Source organism: Oryzias latipes, chromosome 3 (assembly GCF_053564925.1).
Source record: "Oryzias latipes strain Hd-rR chromosome 3, Olatipes_Hd-rR_3.1".
Taxonomy (NCBI): domain Eukaryota; kingdom Metazoa; phylum Chordata; class Actinopteri; order Beloniformes; family Adrianichthyidae; genus Oryzias; species Oryzias latipes.
This window is the reverse complement of record NC_136239.1, coordinates 23,739,556-23,767,043: the sequence shown is the minus strand read 5'-3', so window position 1 is coordinate 23,767,043 and position 27,488 is coordinate 23,739,556. Positions and strand designations below refer to the sequence as shown.

Genomic DNA, 27,488 nt, shown 5'->3' with positions numbered 1-27,488 from the left:
TGGATGCATACGAAGCGGATTTTTAGGTCTTTATCACATTATGAACGCTCCTCTATTCCCCTCCACCCCCCTCCACCCACATCTCCTGCTCATGATTTTGCCAGATTTCTTTCAATCAAGGTGGCAGCCATCAGCTTCCAGTTCTCTTCACCACAGAGAGACAAACTGGTACTTCCAAGCATCACAGCATGCTCCTTTTTCTCTTGTTACGCCTTGAAAAACACCTGAAGACTGCTCTCTCATCACATTACCACATGCCCACCTCTTTTTCCTTCAAGCTGTTGCACCCACACTGACTGCAGCTATGACACAAATCATTAGGACAAGCCCGAGTTAGTCCAATGACCTAATAACCACTTTGCAAAAGTCTTCTTACAGATGGTAAAAAAAGAACAATAGTGAGCAAAATAAGTGACAGTTATTTAAAATAAATGTGATAGAAAAATGAATGTTTAGCTTGCTATGCTGACCAGTGCAGAGCTGTATGTCACACAGCAATTATAAACTATCCCAAAAGATACTTAAATCCTTCTATAATCTTGTATTATTTAAATTGAAGCATTATCTGCACTCACACACACACTGTGTCATCACAGCTTATTAACAGTTTGCAGTGAGAAACAATTCAACTTACATGCATGCAAATGGATAAGACATTGAAAGCTGTATCATGTAAAATTATGATAGAAACATACAAATTAAAATTCCTTCCCTGAAAAAGCAATGGTCATTTGGAAAAGTGTATCCCTTATTTTATGTATTAACCCATCTGTTCTGCAGAAACTAAGATTATTACTGTGATCTTTCACTGAGGAAAGTCTCTGTGTTAAAGATGTAGAATTACATCAAGTCCAGGACAAAAATAAGCACCACATTTCTCTAAAGTGAAAGCTGTTTGGACTCTATTTTCCAGTACAGTCATATAACACGAGTCACAACAGAATGTAAGGATCCTAGTCATCCTGGTGTGAAGGCTTATCTGAAAGTTGCAGGTAGACATTAATCTCATATGCTGCATTTCTTTTTCCCGAGAGACCAGAACTGTGGCGTTTCACAGAAAATATAGGAAAATGAAAAGGTTGGTGTAATTTTATTTGACTTAACAATTGAATGGGGAGAAATCACATATTGCAACCTAATTGACACTTTAAAATGACAGTTTTTAATTATATTATTTTTGCTCTCCTATTCTTGTAAGAAAAGAAACAAAAGCCAAAATGTCAGTGAGGCTGTGATAATAGCACTCAGCAGAAAAAAGATCTTATTACGTACCGGTAATAATAGTTTCTGTTCCCCCTGAAACTTTAAAGTTTCAGTCACACAAGAAAAAAAGATACTGCAATCCATTGGCCATAAATCAGTGTGATGCCAACTCTCATTTACCCTAAATAATGCTTTTCATGATCAGATCTGTTTGTCATGAAATCTTATCATAACCACTTTATGACATCATGTTTTATTTTATTTTTTTTACTTTAACCTTTGTAGGTGCAGAAACATTACATATCCTCTGAGCCTTCCTCAAGTGAGCATAGTCTTCATTTTTGTGAACGAGGCCCTGTCCGTCATCCTGCGGTCCATTCACTCTGCCATCAGCAGGACACCCTCCCACCTTCTTAAAGAGATCATCCTGGTGGACGACAACAGCAGTAACAGTGAGTAACATCTCCTTCTGTTTTAGCCCGCCCTTAAATAATGATTGTTGTATCAGGACAAACCAAGCAGTGTCCTCCTCAGCACTTTCAAGCAATGTTCAGGTGCATGTAACTTCTCCCACCTTGAAATTCTCCCATCTTTCATAAGCTCTCAGGCAATTATCGACTGTTTAAGCTCATATAACCAACTAGTGTTCGTTGCAATGGCAAGGATAGCATCATCAGTGCATTTGGTGTTGGGTGTTCACTAAAGGTGGCAGCCCTTTGCCAGTTTTGATTAGTGTGAGTTAGTTATATGAACGAAACACGCTTTTTACCAAGGCTGCATTCATTATATTGGTAAAACTATGAAAGGAGCTTTCACACAGCCGTTAGAGTCCTTTTTCTTGATTTAAAAAAAAAGGTCAACATCTAACATAAAAGCTCCATCCGATTGGTCAACAATGTAAAGGGCTCTATCTGATTGTTCAAAAGCATAAAGGGATTTATTGATTTGATAAATACTTCAAGCTGCCACATGATTGTTTTAGCACATTTAAGGTTTACAATTTATCGCGATTTTCACAGACTTTTGTGATATGGATATTGCACAGCTTGAAATTGTGATAACAATAAAGCTGCAATTTATTGTGCAGGTCTAAGATACATTATCAAATTGGTTTCACACAGACTCAGTAATACAAGTAATAATGGTCAATGTTACAAAGCCAGACTTTCAGAACATAGTGTGGTTAGTTAAGAGACATTTTACCACGAGCAGAGAACTCTGTCGTTTCCTCTACTGAAGACTTCCAGACTGAATGTTAATTAGAAGGCCTTTTTCACCAGAGTGAGACAATGAATAGCCGTAATTAGCTGCAAAGCCAGAAAATTTACCTTGAGGCACGTAATAATCCAGCAAGGTGATGTGGTGTTTGTGATTTGGTCTGTATATCTCTGAGCCTAATTCTTACACCTGCATTCAGCAAATGATTTGTAAACTGTGCTGTAGATGATATTCAAAGCATCTGGGCATGTTAACGCACGCTTGAGTAATGAATGAGATGAGGAACTTCCATCTTCCCTTCATGTCAAAAGACTTGAATATGCCAGTGAAGGGTGAAGCAGTTTCTTGGCGGTGCATGACTACACTACAAAGGAAGAAAGAAACCAATAAAAAAGTATTATTAAGGCCCGTACACACCGGGACGAATATTCGCCAGGCGTTATTCGCCAGCGTTTTTCGCCACGTTTTTTGTGTTCACACCCAGGCGATTTTCGCTGACGGTGAGCCGAGCGAACATGCAATTTCATTCCCTGACATTAGATGGCGCTTAATGTAAACAGAAATACTCCTGTACACAAGGTGGCGCTGCGCAACTTTACGCTTCTTAAAGTCGCTTTTCACTCAGAAGAAGATAGCAAGTATTTACGCGCTTGTCAGAATAATACAAAGAAAACATGAATATTTCAAGCATCAGTAGCTCCAACTGGTACTTGGTAAGGGGATATTTAAGAATGTCCGTCATTATTTCTTTGCGGCAGTGTTGACGCTACTTGGCGTCTATCTTCTTCGCTGGTATGTGTGCTCAGCAAGGCAGTTTTGTGTTTGAGCGCCCCCAAGTTGTGTTTTACTGTAACTTCAGAAGCTCCAGACACGTGTGCAAAAGCGGCATTCTCATTGGTCGAATAGATTTCGACGCGACGCGTCGAAAAAAAAAACGAAACCGAGGCGTTTTTCTTTTTTGACGCTTTGTCGCGTGGCGTTTTTTCGCGTCGGTGTGCACACTCTCATTGGTGCCCTTTGTTTAGTCACGAGGCGTTAAACGTCGGCGCAAATCGCCGGCGAAATTCGTCCCGGTGTGAACAGGCCTTTACAGTGGCACAATCCTTTATAGGCTTTACACTTTGGAATTGGCTGTGCTGCTTGCAACCAGAACTAAGACAATCAACGTGGGAAATACTGTTTACCAAAGTCAATAATGCAAAACATATGGCATGTCCTGCAGTCTGGAAGCAGAGCCCAGATCAATGTGGTACATTGTGTTAATTCAACAAAATGCTTTGGAAGAAGAAGGACTGCACTTGCTCAGGATGGTTTGGAGCAAAAAGATGAAAACCTCCTTGTTGGTAAACCTCTGTTGTTCAACCCTCAGGTTGCTCAGGTTCCTCTGAACTCAGGCAGAAAATAGTACATATCCTTAGATAATTGAGCAGAAGAATGGCCGTCGTCAGGTCTGTCAGAAAGTCATGCTGTGACATTTTGCTGATGGTATTTCACCCGGCTTTGCTCTAGCACTCTCAGTGCAATACAACCTGTTATCATTATGAATTTTGTTGCTCCAAATGTCATTAGCCTTCTGAATTTTAATGCAGCTAAGACTTTTGAAAGGGTTATCATCCATAGTTTTACATTAGTCCTCTGCAATAGTCAGAGCTTACCTAAGACAGGCATTAGTATTCAGGAGAACGTAACGCCATCAAGGGATAGAAGGGCGAGTTGACCTCACTGATTCCTTCTTAATTAGATCATGTCCCGAGTCGTGGTCCGAGAAAGGTGTAAAAGCTTGGTATAGGAAGCAAGGATCATTAATTAGACAGGCTTTCCAAATAGCTTTTGATTCCATTTTAAACTAATATATAAAGGATTATGTTAGAAGTTATTATCTTCAGTAAGATGAGAAAAAAAGAGACAATATTGAGATAAGACTAGTTGTTTTAAAGGACTGTCTATTCCCAATGACCTGTTCTCAAGGAACTGTTTGAGTCGGTAATCACCTAAGTTCTTAAAAGGCCCACTCCAATTGAAATCGTGTTCTTGTTGTTTTTGGTATTTTTAACATGTTTTTGTAACATGTTTTTTCTCATAATGTTGGACATATTTTGGAAAAACTGAGATTAAAACTAAATTTCTGAGTACTTCTTAATTCAAATTAAACTGGCACTCCATTCTGATGAATCCACTTGTAGACAAATAGATCCATGAACGTCTTTGTTTTCCTTGTCAAGTTGGCATCTGATTCTAAACTTTAAGGCTAGATAGCTCCGATATTGCTCGCCATTTTTGTTACACTGATATTATTAGGTTGGGGTGTGAGGGGCTGTAAGTTCGCGAGAAGGAGTGTAAACAAAGGAATGATGGGAAATAAAGGAAGGGGCAATTCAGAGACGAATTTCTGATGAACTCCAGCCACACTGCAGAAACCATGTCCCTAGAAAACAGCACAGGTTTTGGGGATTTTGGCTAAAAATGCATAATTATATTTAAAAGACCACTAGGAATGCTTTTTACAATGGACCAAAAGATGATCAGAGTGGGACTTTGAGTGGAAAGTTCAATAGTCTATTTATTTATTTTACCTAATTGATTTTAAATATACAACTTATTTTCTGGTTATGCCGAAGAACCTTTTATTCCTACTTTTTTTCTGAATTATTACCAAATACTGCCTGTAATAGCTTGGCTCTTATCAGGGCATCAAGCTTTATTCTTCTTACATTTAAATTTCTTAAGAGAAAATTGCATTGCAATGATAAAGAAAACCTTTTTTGTCCTTCTAATAATGCAGTTTGTTTGTTTGTTTATTTCTTGTTTTAAAGACCTTGCTGCTCGCTGAACTCCAGCATTGTGCCTGCCTCACGAGGGAAATGATTTTATGTAGTTTCACTCAACACCTCAGGTGTCCTGAAAAGCCTTGGCAGTCTTGGTTGTACAAGCAGCTGGAATTTCAGCACGCAGTTGATGGGACTCAGATAATGAAAACCGGAGGGCACACAAATGTAGGATGACAGCAAAAACAAACCCGGCTGAGTGTTTACGGCAGCAAGAATGGATTTTGCTGCCGATTTATACTAAATATGCAACAGTAATGTTTTATTCTCACTGTCATTGGGCATAGAATTAAGTTAAAACAGTTTGCAACAGTGTTTAGTATTTTAAGATGTTTTTTTTTTTCCTTTTCTAAAAGCATTGTTGTTCAGCTGGAAATTGCCAAGTGGCACAGTGCAAACGACACAGCATGTGTTAGACCTGTAATCATGCCAGTTTTACATCTACTGTGCCAGCAGTCATTTTTAGCCTAGGCTTTGCTTGTATATGCATAGAAGGCACATTTAATGATAGAGGCACAGACAAAATAAGCACAGAAACATCGAGTTTTAAAATGTATTAATAAACACAGATCAAAGACAGGAAAGGTTGTCATCATGCCATAGAAAATATGATTTGCATCCATCTCTGCCAAAAATGTGGCAACGTCAAAAATTTTGGCTGCCAATTTGACCAATAAGGTTTTTCAACAGACTTTCAGTTTCTGTTGCATCTCCAGGCAGTTTAAATGGGGGCTGTTGGATGGGCCCTGGGGGGATGTTAGTGTGGCAAATCTTTATGTCATGAATGTCATGGTGCCTCTGGCAGCTCTCCTCCCCCCTCCCCTCTCTGCTTGGTTCCTGATTCGACTCAGCTGTGACCATTCAACTCATCAAGCACCTGCTCTTCATAAGGAGATCCAGCTCCAAGCAGGAAGAAGCTAACCGACGTTTGCTAAGCCTCAAACAACGCAATCGTTCGGTCACTGATCACGTTATTGACTTCCGTATATTAGCAGTAGAAGCAGTTTGGCCCAATCAGGCTTTAAAAGGTGTTTTTTACCAATCATTAAACGAAAGCATTAAAGATCACCTTTGTACTCAACCGGAGGCCACCACATTTGAAGGACTTGTCACTGTGGCCCTCCGTTCGGATATCGGCTTCGGGAGCGTCAAAATGAACAGTATCAATCAATCCGTAAACAATCCCACAACAACATCGTCTCCGCCGCTACTACGAACTCACCTCCTCATTCCATGTTTGTTTCACCTCCCAAGCCCTCTGAAGAACCCATGCAGATAGGACACTCCAAGCTTTCAGCTGAAGAACGTCAAAAACGTCGTGAGGAGGGTTCCTGTTTCTATTGTGGAAAATTGGGACATCTAGTAATCCAATGTCCGGCACGTTTAAACTCCCGGGCCCCCCGTCAGAAGACAGGCCACGGGCGGGCGATTCTGTGAGTCACACAGATAAAAACCTTTTTTTACCTCTCAAGATCTGTTTACACTCGGAAATCTGTAACTTGCAAGCCCTTATTGATTCTGGTGCTGAACAAAGCCTGATTGATTACCATCTCGTATCTAAACTCTCTCTGCTTACAGAGCCTTTGGACACTCCCATCGAGGCCTCAGGTTTAGGCGGTCAACACCTCTCTCGCATAACCCATCGCACCAAAACCGTACTGCTCATCACATCTGGCAATCATAGAGAGCACATCAAATTTCTTATAACCAAATCCACGCATACTCCCATTGTTTTGGGGTTTTCATGGCTTAAACGGCACAACCCTCAGTTTAACTGGACTCATCGCCATATATTGAACTGGATTGTCTATTGTTTGGCCAACTGCCTCCAGTCAGCCGTTCCCTCTGTTTCTTCCGTATTAAAATCCCAGCCTGTTACCACGACCTAAGAACTGTTTTTGTAAGGTAATAGCTAGCGTCTTGCCTCCTCAATGCCCATATGACTGCTCCATAAATCTCCTCCCCGGCGCTCCCCTCCCCAAGGGGAAGCTTTGCAACGTGTCCGGCCCAGAGAAAGCATCCAGGGAGAGTTGCATTCAGGAGGCCTTATCACTGGGACACATCTGTCCATCTTCGTCTCCGGTGGTAGCCGGATTCTTCGTAGTGGATAAAAAAGACAAATCTTTACGCCCATATATTGATTATCGTTATGTGGTTTTATGTGGTTTAAGGACAAGTATTCACTCCCATTCATCACGTCTTTCCCCGCAAGCCCCTTCACGACTACTCCGCTCAAATTTTACACATTGCCTTCATCAACCGAGGACCAGGCTAACCACAATGGGAGACAGAGCCTTTCAAGCTGCTGCCCCTCGACTCTGGAACAATCTTCCTGAATCCCTCAGAGCCCCACAAAGCCTTGGCACATTTAAAAAAGGCTTAAAAACTTTCCTTTTTAAGAATGCTTTTTAGTACTTTTATAGTTGTTGTTTTTTTTGTCTTACTTTGTTCTTATTTTAAACAATTGTTATTCCTGCCTTCATTGTAGTGCTTTGAGATTTTACCTAAAATGTAAAGCGCATTCTAAAAAAATTATTATTATTATATTATTATTATTGAGTATTCACTCCCACTCATCACGTCTGTGTTCGATTCCGTTCAGGAGGTTAAGATCTTCTCTAAGCTTGACCTACGCAATGCCTATAACCTCGTGCGGATCAAGGAAGGTGACGAGTGGAAAACTGCCTTCAACACACCCTTCGGACATTATGAATACATGGTTATGCCCTTCAGGTTAACCAACGCTCCCACATTGTTCCAAAGGATGGTAAATAATGTGCTCAGAGACTTCCTCAATCGTTTCGCCTTTGTTTACCTTGACGACATCCTCATTTACTCCCAAATCTTTACAAAACACGAAAAATCATGTCCGTCAGGTGCCAGAAAGACTGCTAGAAAATCAACTCTTTGTCAGGTTGGAAAAATGTGAATTATACGTCTCCACTATACAATTTTTGGGCTATATCATCGAGGTTGGTCGCATCCGATCTGATCCTTCCAAAATTGAGGCAGTCAGCAACTGGGAACCCCTGGAAACCCGCAAAAAGTTACAACAGTTTCTTGGGTTCGCTAATTTTTATCATAGCTTCATCATAAATTACAGTAGAATTGCAGCCCCTTTGACCCGACTCGCATCCACTAATTACCTGTTCCATTGGGGAGCAGAATCCCAGGCAGCTTTCGACAATCTCAAGCAACTCTTCGTTTCTGCTCCCATACTCATCCAACCTGACCCTTCATAGCAATTATAGTAGTAGTAGAGGTGGATGCCTCAGATTCTGGTGTGGGACCAGTCCTCTCTCAATAGGAGGAATCCTCTGGAAAGCTCAAACCCCGTGCGTTCTTTTCTCGCAAACTGTCTCCGGCTGAGCAAAATTATGACATCGGTGACCGTTAGTTGCTGGCAATCAAACTGTCTCTGGAAAGACTAAATTCACGACAAGCCCGTTGGTACCTATTTTTCGATTGTTTCCACTTCACGATCACCGACAGACCCGGCAGTCAAAATGTTAAGCCTGATGCTCTCTCCCGCAAATACAGTCCCTCAGAACACACCATCTCCACCATCTTATCTGATGCCTGTATCGTTGGAAACCTCACTTGGGACATAGAAACCGGGGTCCTTCAAGCTCAAGGTGAGGAGCCCGACCACACACCCTGTCCAAGGGGAACTCCATTTGTCCCGTCTTCTCTCAGATCTGAAGTCATCTCCTGGGGACATGCTTCCCGAGTGTCACGGACTATCCACCTCATCCGTAGGCAGTTCTACTGGCCCTCTATGGAAAAGGACGTTCAGGAGTACATTGCTGCTTGCACCAACTCCAAATCCTCGAACTCTGCTCATGCTGGACTACTCCAACCCTTACCCACTCCCAGCCCTCCTTGGTCCCACCTAGCCGTTGATTTTGTTACTGGTTTGCCTCCCACTCATGGTAACTCAGTCATTTTCACTGTCATTGACCGATTCTCCAAAATGGCTCACTTCATTCCCCTACCTCAGTTACCAACCGCCACTGAAACTGCTGACATCCTGGTGAACTATGTTTTCCGTCATCATAGCATACCCTCCGATATTGTGTCAGATGGGGGTCCTCAGTTTATCTCCCAGGTGTGGAAGGCTTTTTGTTCCGCTCTTGGTGCCACTGTCAGCCTCACATCAGGATATCATCCCCAGTCTAATGGCCAAGCAGAGAGGGCCAATCAGGAACTGGAAGCAGCCCTCCGCTGTTAAGCAGCTCAGAATAACAAGGACTGGTCTCAGTTTCTGTTGTGGATTGAGTACGCTCATAATGCTCATTCTTCTTCCGCTACTGGGGTGTCTCCGTTCGAGGCCGCCCCCGGGTACTCACCACCTCTGTTTCCGTCCCAGGAATTCGATCTGGTGGTGCCCTCAGTCCAACATCACCCCCAGCGTTGCCAGCGTCTGGTGTCAGACCAGGGCTGCTCTCCTCCGCACTAAGGAGAGCAACTGCCACATCGCCAATCGACACAGGGTGGTGGGACCCACTTACCAGCCTGGTCAGAGGGTCTGGCTCTCGGCACGGAACATTCCCATCCAAGCTACCACCCAGAAACTGGCTCCCCAATAAATCGGACCATACGTGATTGAAAGGATCATCAACCCCTCCTGTGTCCGTCTCCGACTACCGGCTGCCCTCAAGCTACACCCGTCATTCCATGTCTCACAAATCAAACCTGTTCTGGGCAGTCCTCTGTGCCCGCCGTCCGATTCCCCTCCGCCCACCCGTCTCATCGACGGCGCCCCTGCCTTCAGGGTTAGCCGGGTTTTGGATGTCCGGTGCCAGGGCCGTGGGTTTCAGTTCCTGGTCGACTGGGAGGGTTACGGTCCTGAATCTCCCGTTCTCCCATCCTGGACCCGTCCCCGATCGAGGACTTCTACCAGGCTCACCCGGATCGGCGTCCTGGATCGCCCGGAGGCGATCGTTGAGGGGGCGTACTGTCATGGTGCCTCCGGCAGCTCTCCTCCCCCCCTCTGAGCCGAAGAACCTCATGGAAATCCAAAACCCTCCAGCCACGCCACGAGCCGACTCTAACCTCCAGCCACGCCACGAGCCATAACAAACCTCCAGCCACGTCACCAGCCGCTCTCCAGCCTCTTCAAGACTTCAAGCTTCTCCGAATAAATAAGCACCTAGGTCTGACTCGCCTAGCTTACCATGACAATGAAAGTGTAAATACAAATCCAATAAATTAACACTTGTGCTTAGGTTTAATTCAGGTCTGAGAGACAGAAAATATTGAAGAAAAAACATTAGTTTTAATACTTTTGTCAGGAGAAACTGATGCTACGGTGGCCCAGAAGGGTCACAACACAACACATTAACTTTACACACAACACATTAACTTTACACACAACACATTAACTTAACGCACAACACATTAACTCACAACACAACACAATTACTCACAACACAACACATTAACTCACAACACAACACAATAACTCACAACACAACACATTAACTCACAACACAACACATTAACTCACAACACAACACAATAACTCACAACACATTAACTCACAACACAACACATTAACTCACAACACAACACAATAACTCACAATACAACACAATAACTCACAACACAACACATTAACTCACAACATAACACAATAACTCACAACGGAAGTAAAGCAGCAATTGAGGTGCTTTTATTCTGAAATTTCCACTGGGCTGAGCGGCTAACTACCCAACAGAAAGTAACGTCACAGTGAGCTGTGGAGGGAGCACATTATTGCTACAAGAGAAGCTAGCAGCAGTGTTGCCAGATTGGGCGGTTTTGGTTCTAAATTTGCGGGCAAAAATGGCTTTGGCCGGGTTTGCATAATTTGGACGGTTTTAGGGTTGGTTCGGCGTTTTTTTCCCGCCTCATGAATATATAATAGCGGACTACGTTAGGCCGTGTGGCTGTGAACTTCTATGTACTGAAGCTCAGTAAACGCACCAGGCAGAGACGCTTAACGGGCTCTGTCATCTAACCTGTTGTTGGGGATGTGCAACGGCCAACGGCCTCTTAGAAATTGTGTTCTTTAAAGCCTGACACTGCGGTTGCGTGTGGGAGGAGCCACCAGCTAAAGTTATGGTCTGATCGCTACATGGAGCGGTGTCTGTGTTTATCAATCCTTTTATTATTAGTCTGAACTATCTTTTATTTTTGAAAAATCATCGGATCGGGTGCTGAATCAGTCCAGTAGGGGGAAAAACTTAACGAAAGCTGTGTATTCTTCTTTCTCCTGATTTAATAAAAGGAGGACAGTATTGAATATTTCTTCAGCGGACCGGCCTTCTTTCATTCATTGTGTGTGTGTGCGTGCGCGCGTGTGTGTTGGGGACCGCACGTGCATGTGTGAGGGGAGGGAGCGGAAGAAAGGAGAGGAGCGCGCCTGCAGCGACAGAGGGGGGTAGGAGGGAGGAGTGTGCGTTCATATTGTATGTGTTCAGAGGAAGGAGAATCCTAATAAAGAGAAAGTTTCTGGCAACACTGCTGCTAGCTTCTCTTGTAGCAATATCATGCTCCCTCCACAGCTCACTGTGACGTTACTTTCTGTTAGGTAGTTAGCCACTCAGCCCAGTGGACATTTCAGAATAAAAGCACTTCAATTGCTGCTTTACTTCCGTTGTGAGTTAAAGTGTTGTGAGGTAAGTTAATGTGTTGTGTTGTTATCCCTTCTGGGCCATGAGTTAACGTGTTGTGTTGTGTTGTGAGTTAATGTGTTGTGAGTTATTGTGTTATGTTGTGAGTTAATGTGTTGTGTTGTGAGTTATTGTGTTGTATTGTGAGTTATTGTGTTGTGTTGTGAGTTAATGTGTTGTGTTGTGAGTAATTGTGTTGTGTTGTGAGTTATTGTGTTGTGTTGTGAGTTAATGTGTTGTGTTGTGAGTAATTGTGTTGTGTTGTGAGTTATTGTGTTGTGTTGTGAGTTAATGTGTTGTGTTGTGAGTTATCGTGTTGTGTTGTGAGTTAATGTGTTGTGAGCTAATGTGTTGCGTGTAAAGTTAATGTGTTGTGTGTAAAGTTAATGTGTTGTGTTGTGACCCTTCTGGGCCACCGTATGATGCCTTTGCTACACAATTATTAAAATAAAAAAAAGAAATGTAACCAATAAGTTCAACTCTTTAAAATTTGGCAAAAATGTGCTTAACTTGTCAATTAGCAAACTTTCATATAACAAAATGCTGTTTGCCTTCTTTAACAAGTTAATTAGGTTGCTTCCAACGTATTCTGTTTCCCCATTCAGCCTTTATTTATCTGAGTAAAAACAAACGTTTTTCAACATTGTGTCACTTCAGTTACATTGTGTGAAAGTAATTAACCGTATTTCAACAACGCTGCTTCTTTTCAACTGAACAGCACAAAGACGGTGATGCCATGTTTAGAAACCTCACTGGCAGAACACTCTTTCTTCTTGACATTACTGTCCCCAGAGGCGAGGGCTGGAATTGCGGTTTCCCATCACTGGCCCTGCCCAGTGTAAGTTGGTGGTCCACAAGGGTGTGTTTAGCAGCTTTCTGTGATTTTTATATAATTAATCATGATGTATTGCAGAGCCAGTTTAGCTCGTGCTGATTAACGGCGCCTTCCGTCCGTGAAACCAGGGTTCAACTCCGGGCTGCTCCCTGTTCCCTTCTCTACTTCTGTGCCAGTCCCAAGCCTGGTTGCTTTGAGAGGGTTGCGTCAGGAAGGGCATCCGGCGTAAAACATTGCCAAGTTTACCATGCGACTCGTTCGCTGTGGAGATCCCTGATGGGAAAAGCCGAAAGAGAAACAACAATCATGATGTATTGCACGTAGCTCTCATATTATTTAATGGTGCTCTCAAGACAAACAAAAAGAAATGTCCATGTTGATAAGAATTCACACATTTGTCAAATAGCCAAAATGTCAATGTCATTTTTCCACATACCATGCAGTCATTATCTCTTGATATAAAAATAGTCTCTTTACATTGTTGTTGATTAAATGATGAGCTCAGAGTTTGGTTAGGAAAAAATGATACGCTTTCTGTTCCAGTCCTGCAGAGTGATGAATGCCAGGCACCAACCATTCGTGGAGTGATAAACTGTGTTATCAGTGATTTTTCTTGCTACATAACACTGCATCATTAATATTTTGAAATTACTTTCACATAACAGGTGTCTTAACTATTGATGAATTTGAGTTTTTCATGCTGCAGCAACTCATACAAGCTAGCTACAGTTTCTCCCAGAAACAAATTAATCTGAGGTAAACTAATTATGATGCTAATCTTTATGGTAAATGTCCCAAAACTTGATTTAGTACAAGAGCTGCTCTGCATACCCAAGGGCAAATTTACACTTTAGATGCTGACTGATTGCATTAAGCTTATGAGGATTTAAAAATAATAATAATAATTTGATACAAACCAAAAACAGCAACAACAACTTCTAAAACGGCTTTAGAAGATGAAAATGAATTTGATACACGACAAATAATAATGAGTACCACACAATTTCAGCAAACATGCAGTACTCATTGAGTAGCTAATGTGGGGTAAATACTCTTCCTGATGTGCGTGACTCCTAAAAGGAAACTGCAGCAGTCCCAGGAGTCAGAGACTAAGCAAATATCCTTTCATCTCTGTTGTGTCTTCATGTAATATTTACATTATTTTTCTTGCTTACTTGTGCAATTATACATGTTTTAGTCAGGTTCTGAAAATGCATAATTTGATCTTATATTTCAAAGTTAAATTTATGTTATTTGATTCCTGATCTTTCTAATTCATTTTGATTCACAAAGTGACACATTTTACCTACTTTAAATTACCAAAAACCGTATTTCGTCTTAAAGAAGACTGGAAATAAACATAATTTCATATGAATGACATAAAATGCCCCATAAAAATAAAAACTGGTTTGTTGTGTCGACAAAGAAAATGGTGGAATATAATGTTTTTTCGTGGTCTTCCAAGCGAATATTGCACTATTTTTAAATGAGGATCATTTTTTAGTTAATAGGGTATTTTATCCCAAGGTAAAGGATAATAAAATCCTGCCATCCACTATAATTAAATGCTGCCATCATTAGTAACAGACAGTTTTAGCAGAATTTTCTTATGAAATAATGAAAGCTAACACCAAGTAATTTCCCGTGTCAAAACTACACATTATTGCATTGTGTGTCATTTTCCATCTGTCTAAATGATGGACACTTCTCCCTGTTCTGATATCTTTGCCATTAGTTTGGTTAAATGTGGTGGTCTTAAAAAAACTGCAACAAAAAAAAAGAATCATAGTTGAGAGGGTGTGCTATTGATATACAGCATCATGAGATCATGGAGATCAAGCTGGATGAAATTCAAATGCTAATATTGTGGTATTTGCTGTTTATGTAACTTAATTTTACATGAGTAATCTGTGTTCCTGCAAAAATGAACACATTTCTCTGACTTGATAACACTTTGTTTTGAATGAGTGTGTGTTGTTTTTTTTTTTTTAGAAAAAGTCAATTTTTATTCAAACAGAAATGTTATTTATGTTATATTATATGGCATATACACATCATATGTGTTCGTAATGTGTGCAAAAAGTAAAGGTTGAATTATGATATCCAGACTTGCTGGAATAATATGTTTTGTGGCAACACTCGTGCTGCAGTATGCTTGTTAATTAGAACAAGCTGAAAACCATTGAAATTCTGCTGCTCCTTCACTCACTCTCTTGGGCGAACATAATTACTATTTTCCAAACCCCTAAGTGGATTGTAGATAAACAGATAAGATCTTAATACACTCTGAAAGCCTGCTTCTCCTGTTGAAATGTGATGTCGCCATTGTCGCTAAATGCTGCGCTGTGCTAAGAGCCAAGCAAGGCCGTGTCATGTGGTATTCTTCATGGTAGGAATCTTAAACGTCTCTTCTTATGACTAAATCCAACATTAAACTTTAATATTTTTTGACTTAAAGATTATTTAAAATTAGAATCTATTTTTGCCACCTATTACAATTTTTGGGTTTTGGGAATTCTGATTAGACTTGAAATACCTTAGATAGAGATAAATATGTTTAAAGGAAAAACAAATCATTTTTTTCCAAACTCTGTTTGATTGATAGGAGAGTGGAGCCTTCTTTGAGGCGGATGCTGACATTTTAGAGCAGACTGAAGCTTTGGCTTTTTGTATTTTTGGCAAATCTTGACATTTTTCTAACTGAGGCCCAGCAGAGACCCTTTGATTCAAGCAGGGATTCTTCTTCCACCATACTCATAAATAGTCTCACTCCTGGCCTGCAGCCGAAGAATTATCATGCAGTCTATAACTCAGGTAATAAAAGAGTAAACTATGAAGCCCAATATACCAACCGTGCTTTAAAGGGAACTGAATTTTTAATATTGCAATTCCACTTTATGAGTGGTAAGCCCCATGGAGCCCTGCAGTTCTGACGGAAGCTGCAGCCTGCTTGGTCCACTGATCAAAGCAGTGGAGCACAAGTGCCTTTGGCCCCTGACCACTGAATTACTGGCCGGTGTAGGAAGACGTATGTTGTGGGAGGAAGTTTGCAAAACGACAACCATCCCTTTTTACTCGCCCACAGTACCTCTGTAATCACAGCTTCAAAAAAAGTTATTCATCCTTTATGACTAAATGCATCTGTCTGTTTCTTTTAGATGAACTGAAGGAAAAGCTGCAGGATTTTGTTTCTGAGACAAACAAACAACGACCAGGATTCATCAAGGTGGTGCGACACGACAAGCAGGAAGGCTTGATCCGGTCCAGAGTGAGTGGATGGAGAGCGGCCACCGCCCCAGTTGTTGCCCTGTTTGATGCCCACGTTGAGTTTAATGTTGGCTGGTGAGTCACAGCAGCTGTGTATCATTTATTACAAGTATACTGTTATATTTTCTGTTTTACTGAACAGACTCAAAATTTAAGATGTTATGTTAAAAAAGTGACACATTGCCAACAGTTTTTAAATATATATACAACATATAACTTTATAACTATAAAACAGCTGTGATACCCTATAAAGTCTAACAAGGGATGTTTAGATATTTTCTGAAGTCAAAAAGAATATGTAGCTATTGCATAGAGAAACATAAAGGAAAACCATTGTCCTTTTTGAAGATGTACTATATAATACATTTGATACAATAACAAATAAAGAAATAAATAATAAACGGTTGGAATGCTCATTATCATAGGCTTAATCTATCCAGGATGACATGAGACAACTGTTCTACATGTTACTAAGACCGAGATTTTACCCTGAAGAAGTTCCTGATTGTGAGGCAGATGAAACGCCATGTCAAGCAAGAGAAAAAACAGCCCTTCACTGTCGAAACTACAAAAGTTGGCTTACTCAATTCCCAAATGGGTCCAATGTTGTTCACAGAAGGTGATGCAAAAAGTGGTAAACATTCTTCCATTTGAATAAAAGAAAACCAGCAAGTGCTCCAAAGAGTTGGGCAGAAACGTAATCTCACTTTTACCATCAACCAAAAAAACAAATGATCACACAAACAAATCAAATTTGATTTATTTTCTGGTATTTGAAAATGAGTGAATGTGCAATCTATACGATCTAAAAGCTCATCAGATCCAAGAATTAAACCTGACATTTTCCATAGTTGATCAGCCAATTTCACCCATCTTACTTGGAAATTTAAACATCTTCAAGCAGTGAAAACTTTTGAAAACCAGGTTCACAAAAGGGCGATAGCTAAAGCTGGATATAAATATAAAGCCATTTATCCATTTTCTTAAAAACATTAAGCAAACGTGTGAACTTTTTTGTTTTTTCATAAGATTATTGGTGAGGTATATGATCTTATCTTTGCTATATTTTTAAAAAGCACTCATTTGTATCTGTATGCATTTTAAATAATAATAATAGATAAATCATTATCTTAAATAATAAACAAAAAGATGAATAAAACCCCATTAAGCTTGTACAGCTACTGCCCCGTTTTTTAATTTAACTGTAAACAGACAAGTCAATATATCATAGTTTTTCATTTATGAAAACAATTATTTCACAAGTTATTAGATGAGAAATATAGAAATGAATTAGTCTGAAGTTGTCCTTGCATGACCCACACCATTATAATACAGACAGATCGTCAAGGCAAATGCACAATAGAAATGTTTTCCATCTTCATTTTCATAGGGCTGAACCTATTCTGCAGAGAATTAAAGAAGACAGAACCCGCATCATTTCCCCATCATTTGATAACATCAAGTATGACACATTCGAGATTGAAGAGTATCCGCTGTCTGCCCAGGGCTTTGACTGGGAGCTGTGGTGTCGCTACCTCAACCCCCCCAAGTCCTGGTGGCACAAAGGGAACAAGAACGCACCGATCCAGTAAGTGAGAAAACACCAGCCTTGATTAAGTAAAATGATGGTGCACGACTCACACCTGACACACATTAACAAACGTCAGCCTTACTGAAGTGGCAATTAACCCAGTGTTCAAAGTCATATTAGATGTTTTGCAGGATCACGTCTTTCCTTGTTCTTTTTACCTCCATAGCAAAGAAGGCAAAACATAAAATCTCCTTTATAAATCCTACAGGAGCCCAGCGCTGATTGGTTGCTTTGTGGTGGACCGGCTGTACTTTGAGGAGATCGGATTGTTGGATGAAGGGATGGAAGTTTATGGTGGGGAAAATGTGGAACTGGGCATCAGGGTAAGTGATCCCCAACTCAGTAAGGTGAAATTGCACTGCACAAACTTATACATAGCAGTGTCAATGCTAGGCTGTCTACCTGTATCTTTACCTACTAAAGTCTAGCCCTAAAGAAACAAACTCTAAAAAGAACTGACCACCCCGCCCAACAGAATCACCCACATGAACGGGGATTCAGGTGTTGCTGCAGCCATCAGGGCAAGGAGATGGAAAAGTAATGGAAGGCAAAGCCTTCCAAGTTGCCGTTTCAGGACTTCTTCTAAAGTTGCTTCAATTAACAGTTGCCTTTTAATAACTGTGAAGGCCCGCCTCCGTGCACATTGGATTGAATAATGCTGTTTGTTCCGTTTACTTTATTGCAATTTCTGTTGCAAACACTGCATCCAACACAATGCAATGACCCCACTGAGTAAAGCAAAAGATAACATCACACTATGCTACTGGTGCTCTCCACCCTGCTGTGTGAGTGTACTTTCAGAGGTATTTAGAGTCAAAGTCCAGGAGGACATCATTTGTTTTTTGTATCTCAGAAAAATCATGAATTATTATCATAAATTATGTAAAAAGATAGGACAACCTACAATCTCACAATCACATTAATCACAACATTTGCTATGGGAGCATTTCTTTAGATTCCAACCCTTTTGTTTAACAGAAGTGAGTTCAGGTTTTGTATTGAACTCTCTAGAACTTTCATTTTGTTGTCCTTAAGCGACTTGAAATGGAATTAAAAAGATGTTAACTCGTGGCCCGCGGGCTATTTGCGGCCCCCAAGACAATATTTTGCGGCCTCCGCCTTAATATGAAAGTTTGAGGTGGAGCTGATGAACCAACCAATCATAGTGGAGTATATGACTGTTGGGGGCGTGACATTGACCGGGCTTGGAAGCAGGGAAACATTTAAGGCAGGAAACCTTAAATTTCAATTAGTCCAGATTTACAGTCCAGATTTACTGACAATCATCTTCAAGCCACACTGAGGGTCTCAGCTGTACAAGAGGAAGCGCTGCCAAGTGTCCAGCAGTAAGAAGAAGGCAAGAGAAGCCGTGTTCAGAAGAACCATTGATAGAGGTTAAAGAACTGTAAAATTTGAGTCATCTTTTCTGTTTAATAGTTATAATTCTACAGTGTTAACTGAACTGTGTTACTAGGGACATTTAAATCAGAAAACAGCAGATATAGAAGACTAAATAAACAGAAATGTATTACTGATTTATTTACTTATTGATTTTTTTATTTAGGTATTTTATTTTATTTGAATGAGAGTTTTATAAGTAACTTTTGTACAGAAAACAGTTAATAATAGAGTATAGTTAATAGTATAGTACATGTTCCTTACAAATTTACTGGATCTCAGACACTCACAAGTTGTGCGTGTGTGTGTGCGCTGAAGTTGCGGCCCAGCCTCAGCTAGACCCTGCCTTCAGTGGCCCCAAGGTAAATTGAGTTTGAGACCCCTGCCCTAAAGGAATACAACAGTTGAAAAAAATATTACTATGGTTTCTCATGTGCACAAGAAAGTATTTTGTGCTCACAAGAAACCAACTGGTGCCCACAAGAAACTAACTGGTGCAAGCGTGGTTATAAGATCGTGTCACGGTAAGTGGTTATTTGCAAACTGGAGGCCTTTTCAGAGTCAGTTACCTGAAAATAGCGACTCGTCGCATTTCGGGCAGATACTCTGCAGAATTACAGGTTACTCCCCTAGGGCGGGTCAGTCAATTAACTCACCTGCTTAGCGTCCTATTTAAGTCAGGTGTACAATTGTTCATTCTCTCTTACCTTCAGCGCTCATTCTTTGCCCCTCCCTCTTCCCCGGCTTCCCCCTGTGGGCTCCGTTACGGGGGTTTTTGTTACCCGAAAGTGTAAGGAAAAAGAATTATCTCAAGGAATTGAACGGAGCCTTATGCCAAACCGAAGTTGTGAATCTAATTGTGAATGCCAACCAAAAGATGTGAAAATCTAAAGATGTTGTGAAATAAATATTCTTCTGCAAGAGTTGTCTGACTGAAATGACATTACATGAGCTTATAAAGTTTTTCGTTGGGTTCCGTACTAAACCTTTCACAGGATCTACAAAAATCTATGGAAGTATTAGCTACATTTTATTTCAGTCAGACAACTCTTGCAGAAGAATATTTATTTCACAACATCTTTAGGTTGACATTCACAATTTGATTCACAACTTCGTTTTGGCATAAGGCTCCGTTCAATTCCTTGAGACACTTATTTTTTCCATACACTTTCGGGTAACAACCCCCGTAACGGAGCCCACAGGTGGAAGCCGGGGAGGAGGGAGGGGCAAGAATGAGCGCTGAAGGTAAGAGAGAATGAACAATTGCACACCTGACTTAAATAGGACACTAAGCAGGTGGGTTAATTAACTGACCCGCCCTAGGGGAGTAACCTGCAATTCTGCCGAGTGTCTGCCCGAAATGCGACGAGTCGCTATTTCAATATATAATCTAAAACACTTTTTGAAAATGACTGTTTATAATGCTCTAAAGTGTCGAATTTAAATACTTTAAAAACTAAAAGGGCTATAAGACAAACTATGATATATAAACAAGCATGAGGGATTAGCCATTGAAGAGCAAAGATTGATGCGTACAATACATAAAGCATTGTAAAACAGATTGAGTGGCTCTTACAATATGGAAAAAGTAGGTCAGGTTGCAAACTGCCTCATAAATGCTGTCAGTGGGAGAAAGGAATACACGCTTGGTTGTTTTATCCCTGGTTTTGTGAATTTGTTCTCCTTGCAGATTCTAATAAAAACTGTTTGGGATAGTTTTCCCTGTGTAATAGAAATGTGTTGAATTATTTTAATGAAAATCTGACGTGAACAAGCAGTGAACCAGGTGAAAATCCAACTCAGGCTGTAAAGGGAAGTGCACGACAGATTACCACAGGTCCCTGAAACAGAATTATATTTCAGATGATTTCCCAAAATACCTATGAACACAGACTATTGCATTTCCGAAACTAACCTGGGACAATGCATCAAAAGAAGACCAAAGGAAGTATCATTTCTCTCAATGACTGCCAGGAATGTTGCGCTAAGGAATAAGGGCTATGAAAAAGAATTATGCTTCAGGTTTTATGCAGAGTATTTATGAAGTGTTGGAGACACAGCTGCTGTCATAATAGTGATTTATGAAGTGCTTTCAGCCAAATACTCAGCTAAACAAACTTCAACCTGTTTCAGCATTTTTTGAGCAACTTAAAAGGCTTAAAATAATTTTCAGTAATCCAAACAGTGTAATTCAAAATAAAAGCCAGGTTTTTGTAGGTTTTTTTTTTTTTTAACATTCATTAACAAGGATTTGATACTTTTCTGTTAACACAGTGATCTACTTGACCTACCCTGAACATATTAAATATATTATCTTTATTAAATTTGGGAGGGTAAAGCTTTGTGTTAATCTTGTGATTCCTTTACTTTAATATAATAAATAAAAAAGTTAGCACCTCTGTCATTTGTTTACTGTGCAACATGTGAAAAGTACAATTGTGGATAATTATCATTATCATTAATAATCAAAAGGAAGAAAAAGAAAGACCAGAACCTTAGAGTTGGTCTTTCCCTTCAATTTTTAGATATTTTCCATGTAAAAAATAGAAATATGTGAAAAGATGGAGCTTCATGTTATCATTCTGGGTGCATAACAAAATGGTTCACCATAATGACTCAGACTGTAATTGTAGAACAGCATTGATTGGGGGCCATGACCTGTGGGCTGCTGAAAATCCATTGAATCCTGCTGTGTAATCTCAGACCAAGAGGACAATCAATACCAAAGTCTTTTGTCTGACAAAGATGATGTGAATAGTGATTCTAGCTTTTTTTTAGCACACAATGAAAAACATCACAGAAAAATGGATCATGAACGATTTCATTAGTACTGCAATGACTTTTGAACCACATAACGTGATGAAACTCTACAAGTTTTAGAAGAGGATCTAATTTGTGGTATGTTTTATAGAAATAAAAGTTATCTCAACAGATATTGTGGTCTGATAAACCACGTTTTTATCCCTGAGGCTTGTTTTTACAGATTTGATCTGCAAATGGTTTGATCACATGCAAGGTTTTTATATAGTGAAATACTTGCATCTAAAAGCCACAATCCTTTTTTATGTAATTATTTGTCATTGACAGCTGCTCACAATGGATAATGCCACGGTTGGACAACATTTCATTGTCACCTTTAAAATAATGTTTTGATATTCGATATTTGCTTTTTAAAGAGTTTTTATTATTTTTATTATTATTATTTGTGTGGAATATTAGCAAAAACATATTTTGTGGATAATCTCTCAGTTTTCTTATAGTTAAAAGTAAAAGAAAAAGAAAAAAGATTGATTATAGGTGTAATAAAGATCAATATGACAGTTATCTAAAACACTCTTATGAAGAAGATAGGATTTTAAATATTACTTTTTTTGACATTTTAATGATTACACAATAGTGTGAAAGTAAATACAAAAAGATTTAATAACTACTTATATTCAAAATTAATACAGACATCGATTAGATTTAGACTCCCCAATAAAATGATAACTTCCAATGTAGTGAAAAACTAAAACCAAAAAATCAGTTCAAAACTTAATGTAAAGGGACTAATGTGAAAGTCCATTAAACCCCCCAAATCCCAGCAGTAAGCCTGTCAAGGGAAATTAAAGCAGTCTCCCAGGGTCACTGCTTAGTGCTTTGTGTGTCCATCCACCAATCTGCGCTCACGGCATCTTTGCTAATCCACACTTGCCTCTGAATTTTACCCTTGAAAATAAAATTGCTGATTAAGAATAAATGAATACAAATGCACATTATGGGTGACAGGCCTGAAGTAATGAAGGCAGACAGCCATGTGAAAATTCATACAACAGCATTGAAATATTAATGTACCTCAGACCATTACATCTCATCTTTAAAGCTTTTTGAAAGGTATGTTGACATGTTTGTTGAGTGGTCTGTGGAACTTAATTATCTAGGGTTTGGTAAAGCTAAATGCATTCTTTAGCAGAGACTCCTGAGTCTGATTGGACCCAATACACTGTTGGGATTTCCTCTTTTTATCATTTTTTCGATTATTCTCTGCTTGTTTCTTGGTGTTAACTGGACTTACTTTGCTGTTTCACACAGCTGACAGGATTTTTCAGATCTCATTTGATTCTCCTGGTGCTTTTATTATGGGCTGTTTCAGTATTGGGTTTGTAGACTTTTTTAAGTCGACGATGGATGGATGGATTTATGGATGGATGGATGGATGGATTTATGGATGCATGGATGGATGGATGGATGGATGGATGGATGGATGGATGGATGGATGGATGGATGGATGGATGGATGGATGGATGGATGGATTAGCACATACACTTCATGAACGACTTGGTATGTGCATCAATATACTGTTTTTTTCCATAAAAATTCTCTCTACTTTCCAGCACTTTTGGCCTTTAATTTTTTTATTAGCAACTTTCTCCTGTCTATTCAGCATTACTTCGTTTGACTAATTGATAAGCAACAATTACGTGACTAATTCAGCTTTCTAACTCTTATTTTAGTCCAGACTCAAGACACATTTTATTTATTTATTTATTACCAGAGAAAGGGGCCTTTCACAAAAAAAGTTAATTTCCTTTCCCTTTTCAAAAACAAAAAAACAAAAATTAGATTAAACCTCCACCTTTTAACCAAAATCTAAAATCAGTTTCAGCTACAGCAGCTTCAGATTGCAGCTGGTTAACTACTATTTGTTAGGATAGTGGGGACCTGAATTGTTTTAAATAAAGTTGAAAAATGTGGGCAATTTTATGTCAGTGAAACTGAGGGAAGGCTGGAAACTGGCTTCAGTCCATACAAGGTCACCACTGATGCTACAAATGATTGTATAGCTGTGGTATGTAAAGTTGCCCGAAACTGTATTTAAATGAAGTCAGACATTTTTAGAAATTGTTCTGAGTTTAACAAAATAATTTGTGAGCTTAGAATGAGGAAAATTCAACCCCCTACTAGACAAATCTATGAGCTCTTTGTTTCTTTAGTCTATGTATAGTTTAGTTACACAAAACATATTAGAAACTCAATAGTAATTTTTTTGTTTACCCAAAGAAATAAAAGGCCTATAGTTTTGTTGTAAATTTGTATTTCTTTCCAGACTAACTGTTTTCTCAATTCATCACATTGAAAGTTACATTCTGAACTATTAAAGCATTGCACCCTTGTATTGTGGTTAAAGTCGTTCACCTAAAAGCATAAAGGTAGTTGCTTATGTGTAGTTTCCTCTGGGTTTTTTTTTTGCCATTTAGTTCAAAATGAGCTGTTGACTCATCTAGAACTCAAGTGAAGATAGTCGAAAATGACTCCTTTTTTCCCCCTTTATTAAAACCTTTTTCAGTTACATCCAAAGTTTACATTAATTTAACCCATTATACCTTTAATGCATTGTAGGGTTGTGCTGGCATTGAAATCTATAACAACCCTATGAATCTATATATATAGGTTGAGCATTTAAAAAATATTAATTGAACACTTTTCTCTTTTTTTAATACAGAGAACTAAGCAGTTTTAGGTAGTTGAAATTACATCCATCAAGAAGAAATAAACTTAACATGATGCTACAATACAGGAAGACGGTATTCTGTTTGTCCCTTTTGGGAAAATATGATCATACAGAATACATGCTTTCATCTAGCTATTTTTCAGATAATTCTTAAGAAATGAAAGCATGGCTGTCTTTTGGTTTTCTTTGGGTGAAAAGCTCATGTTTTCAATAATGTAGGGAGAACTAGAGGCAATTTTAGTTCAAAAACTATGCAAAAAAAAAAAACAACCCCTGCAGTGCAACATGTTATTTACCAAAAAAGATTTTTCTCACAAATGTATAGACTTTGAAAAACATTAAATATTATCTTACAATGTGAACACCCCACATTCTGATAGCTGTTTAAATATTCATTTTTGAATACATCCAACTGCATTAATATTTTACACACAAAAATTAGCAAGCCACTGCCATATAAATTGTATTTACTTTAAACTTAGGGCTCATATTTAAAGCAAACTGCAATGAAGGCAGCAGTAAAATTTGCTTACACAGAGGGTGATGGAGCCCTGATAAAACTCACGAGAAAAGCCAGACAGCTTCTCTGCTAAAAATGCTCTACAAAGAGAAAGATTGTAGAAGAGCAGCTGCATGGTTGGGGAGATGAAGTGTTGACTGGGGCAAACACGCTGGAGAATTTAGCTGACAGGGGTTTGATACAAGATAGGAAGGCAAATGTGAAGTATTTTAAGCGATGAATTTTACATGCACAGTCAAATAAATTATTTTTGCTCGCTTGATTAAGATATTTTCTTTGCTGTGGAATCAGTGAGACTTGATGGGTGGGGGCAATGACCTTGCTTTTTGTATAACAATCAAGATTAAGTTGAAAGGGATACTGTTAGGACTTCTTTGGAGTAGTGTGTGTGTGTGTGTGCAGTGTTTACCAGCACTGAATGCCTTGAAGCAGTGGTCAGCACTTCTAAAGCCATGGCCAGCACAGGAACAGAATGTCTGTGGTGCATGAGTAAAGCGCCGTGTTGTTTGCTGCAGAGTTGTTTTCACTTTGAATGCACACTAGAAATCAAATTACATGAGTCAACATGCAAATGAGATAGGGAGTGTTTTGATCATTCGTGAAGAATGCTGTGAGAGAGGCGGGGTATTTGGCGGAATAAAGCTGGTGTGTTTTGAATGAAATAATAATGATATATAAAGTGACAGTTATGGTAATGGACAATTTATTGCTTTCCATCTGCGAAAGGTAGCAGATGCAAAAACTGCAGCAACCTCACACGGCTAAGACTGTGAGGCGTTTGTTTTGTTCTTTTGTTTAGAGGGATTTTCTTAATAGGCTAAAAGTGTCTACTGACTCTCTAGAACGCTCTGACAGAAACGATCAAGCTCAAAGCTAATGTAAATAGAGATTATTAACATATTTTGTTTCTCGGTTAACAGTTAATTTTTTGATTTGGAAGGACAGAATGAGCCAATGGGCCATCTGGAATTCATTTTGAAAATTATTATTCTGACATTTGTTTGATGCATTGTCTTGACAGGTACTCAGAGTCAAATGACAGACTTGACATTTGTGGATTGAGAGAAAATGTCACAGGAGCTGACAGATTCTTTTTTCAGGAATTTGTCTTTAAACATCCCTGTTAAAAAATCATGGAAATGGCCCACAACAATAATATATGATGCAATAGAAAACAGTAAACTGTTATATAGTGACCATATTAAAAAAAGATTTTTCAAAAAAAATTTACAGTAGTCCCTCATTTATCGCAGCAGTTATTTTCTAAAACATAACACTATATATGTGAAATCTGCAAAGTCGAGTTCTAGGTGATGAAGGATGTAAAACACCTCACTACACACTTCAAACACTTTTCTCAGACTGACATGATCATTTTCACACTTTTCTGTCTTGTTCAAACTCTCAAAGTTCAAACCATTATATAAAACTAAGTCCAGGATAGAATGAAATCATTGATCTGTTCAAAAGAAAAATTTGCGTAGGACTTGACTGAACACATTCTGTACAGGAGACACGGAGGAGACTGATTGACACAGTCAACAGCCAATCAGGATGCAGAACACAGTGTGCTGTTTAAAAAAAAGACAAAGAAAAGCTTTCAAAATTGCTCTGAAAAATATCAGCAAGACTGCAAACGGTGAACCGCGATATAGCAAGGGAATACGGTAAAGGGTTAATAAAAATATAGTTGGAATGCCAAATACTCCAGGTGTTATTTGGACTCAAAGCACAAAGGCTCAAAACAGAGGAGTTGGATGCAACAAATCTAAATAAGAAGTTTTTTTTCTGCAGTACCTAAACTATGGCTAAAAAGAAAGTAAGAGTCATAGTTGAAATAAAACAAGACAAAGATTGTTTTAGAATCACTTTTTTGCTTACTTGCTATAAACAAATACATGCTTTTTTTGTGGTTTTATTCTCAAAATTAATCCAAGTACTCCTTATCTTTAGAAAGTAAAACTGTTGAGACTCAAAAGAGAGATCAAATTCCAAAAGTCATTTAGCAATGCATTACAGCCGCTTTCCTTTGGGAATTTCAAACCAACACAAAAGGTTAATGCATTTATGAGATACTAAAGGTTCTGGCAAAATGTCAAATGGAATAAACCCAAGCACTGTTTGTTAGCCATTTACCGTTAGTTTTGAAACTGATGCTGACATGTTATTGAATTGCTTGGTTTTGTCTCCGCTTCTCCAAGCATTGCAGAGGCAGCTTCAGAGTGCAAAACAAAACACACATCAAAAAACAGGCAGAGCTCTTAAAACTGAGGAGACCCATCTTTTATGCAATGTGCGCATTGCCAACATGAGAGAAGCATCTGTTTCATGAAAGGCAAAGCACAGCAAGCTGAATGTGCCAAGATGCACGGAAACTGAGCTGCTCACAGATGGACCTGTGGATTCAGGAAGGATCTCTACAAAGCCATGTCATGCAGTTCAGTGAAAGAACATACACATCACTTTGCTGTACATGGTTCTTCT

General features: G+C 39.3%; 1 protein-coding gene across 2 annotated transcripts in view; it reads left to right on the top strand.

The window, feature by feature from the left end:
• galnt18b (UDP-N-acetyl-alpha-D-galactosamine:polypeptide N-acetylgalactosaminyltransferase 18b) overlaps positions 1 to 27,488 on the top strand; it is a 77,545-nt gene that overhangs the window by 30,737 nt on the left and 19,320 nt on the right. For both annotated transcript variants that reach the window (XM_020713982.3, XM_004066998.5), the window contains exons 3-6: positions 1,489 to 1,655; positions 15,896 to 16,079; positions 17,395 to 17,592; positions 17,804 to 17,918. In XM_020713982.3, the coding sequence (XP_020569641.1) occupies positions 1,489 to 1,655; positions 15,896 to 16,079; positions 17,395 to 17,592; positions 17,804 to 17,918 (664 nt within the window). The remainder of the gene's footprint in view (positions 1 to 1,488; positions 1,656 to 15,895; positions 16,080 to 17,394; positions 17,593 to 17,803; positions 17,919 to 27,488) is intronic.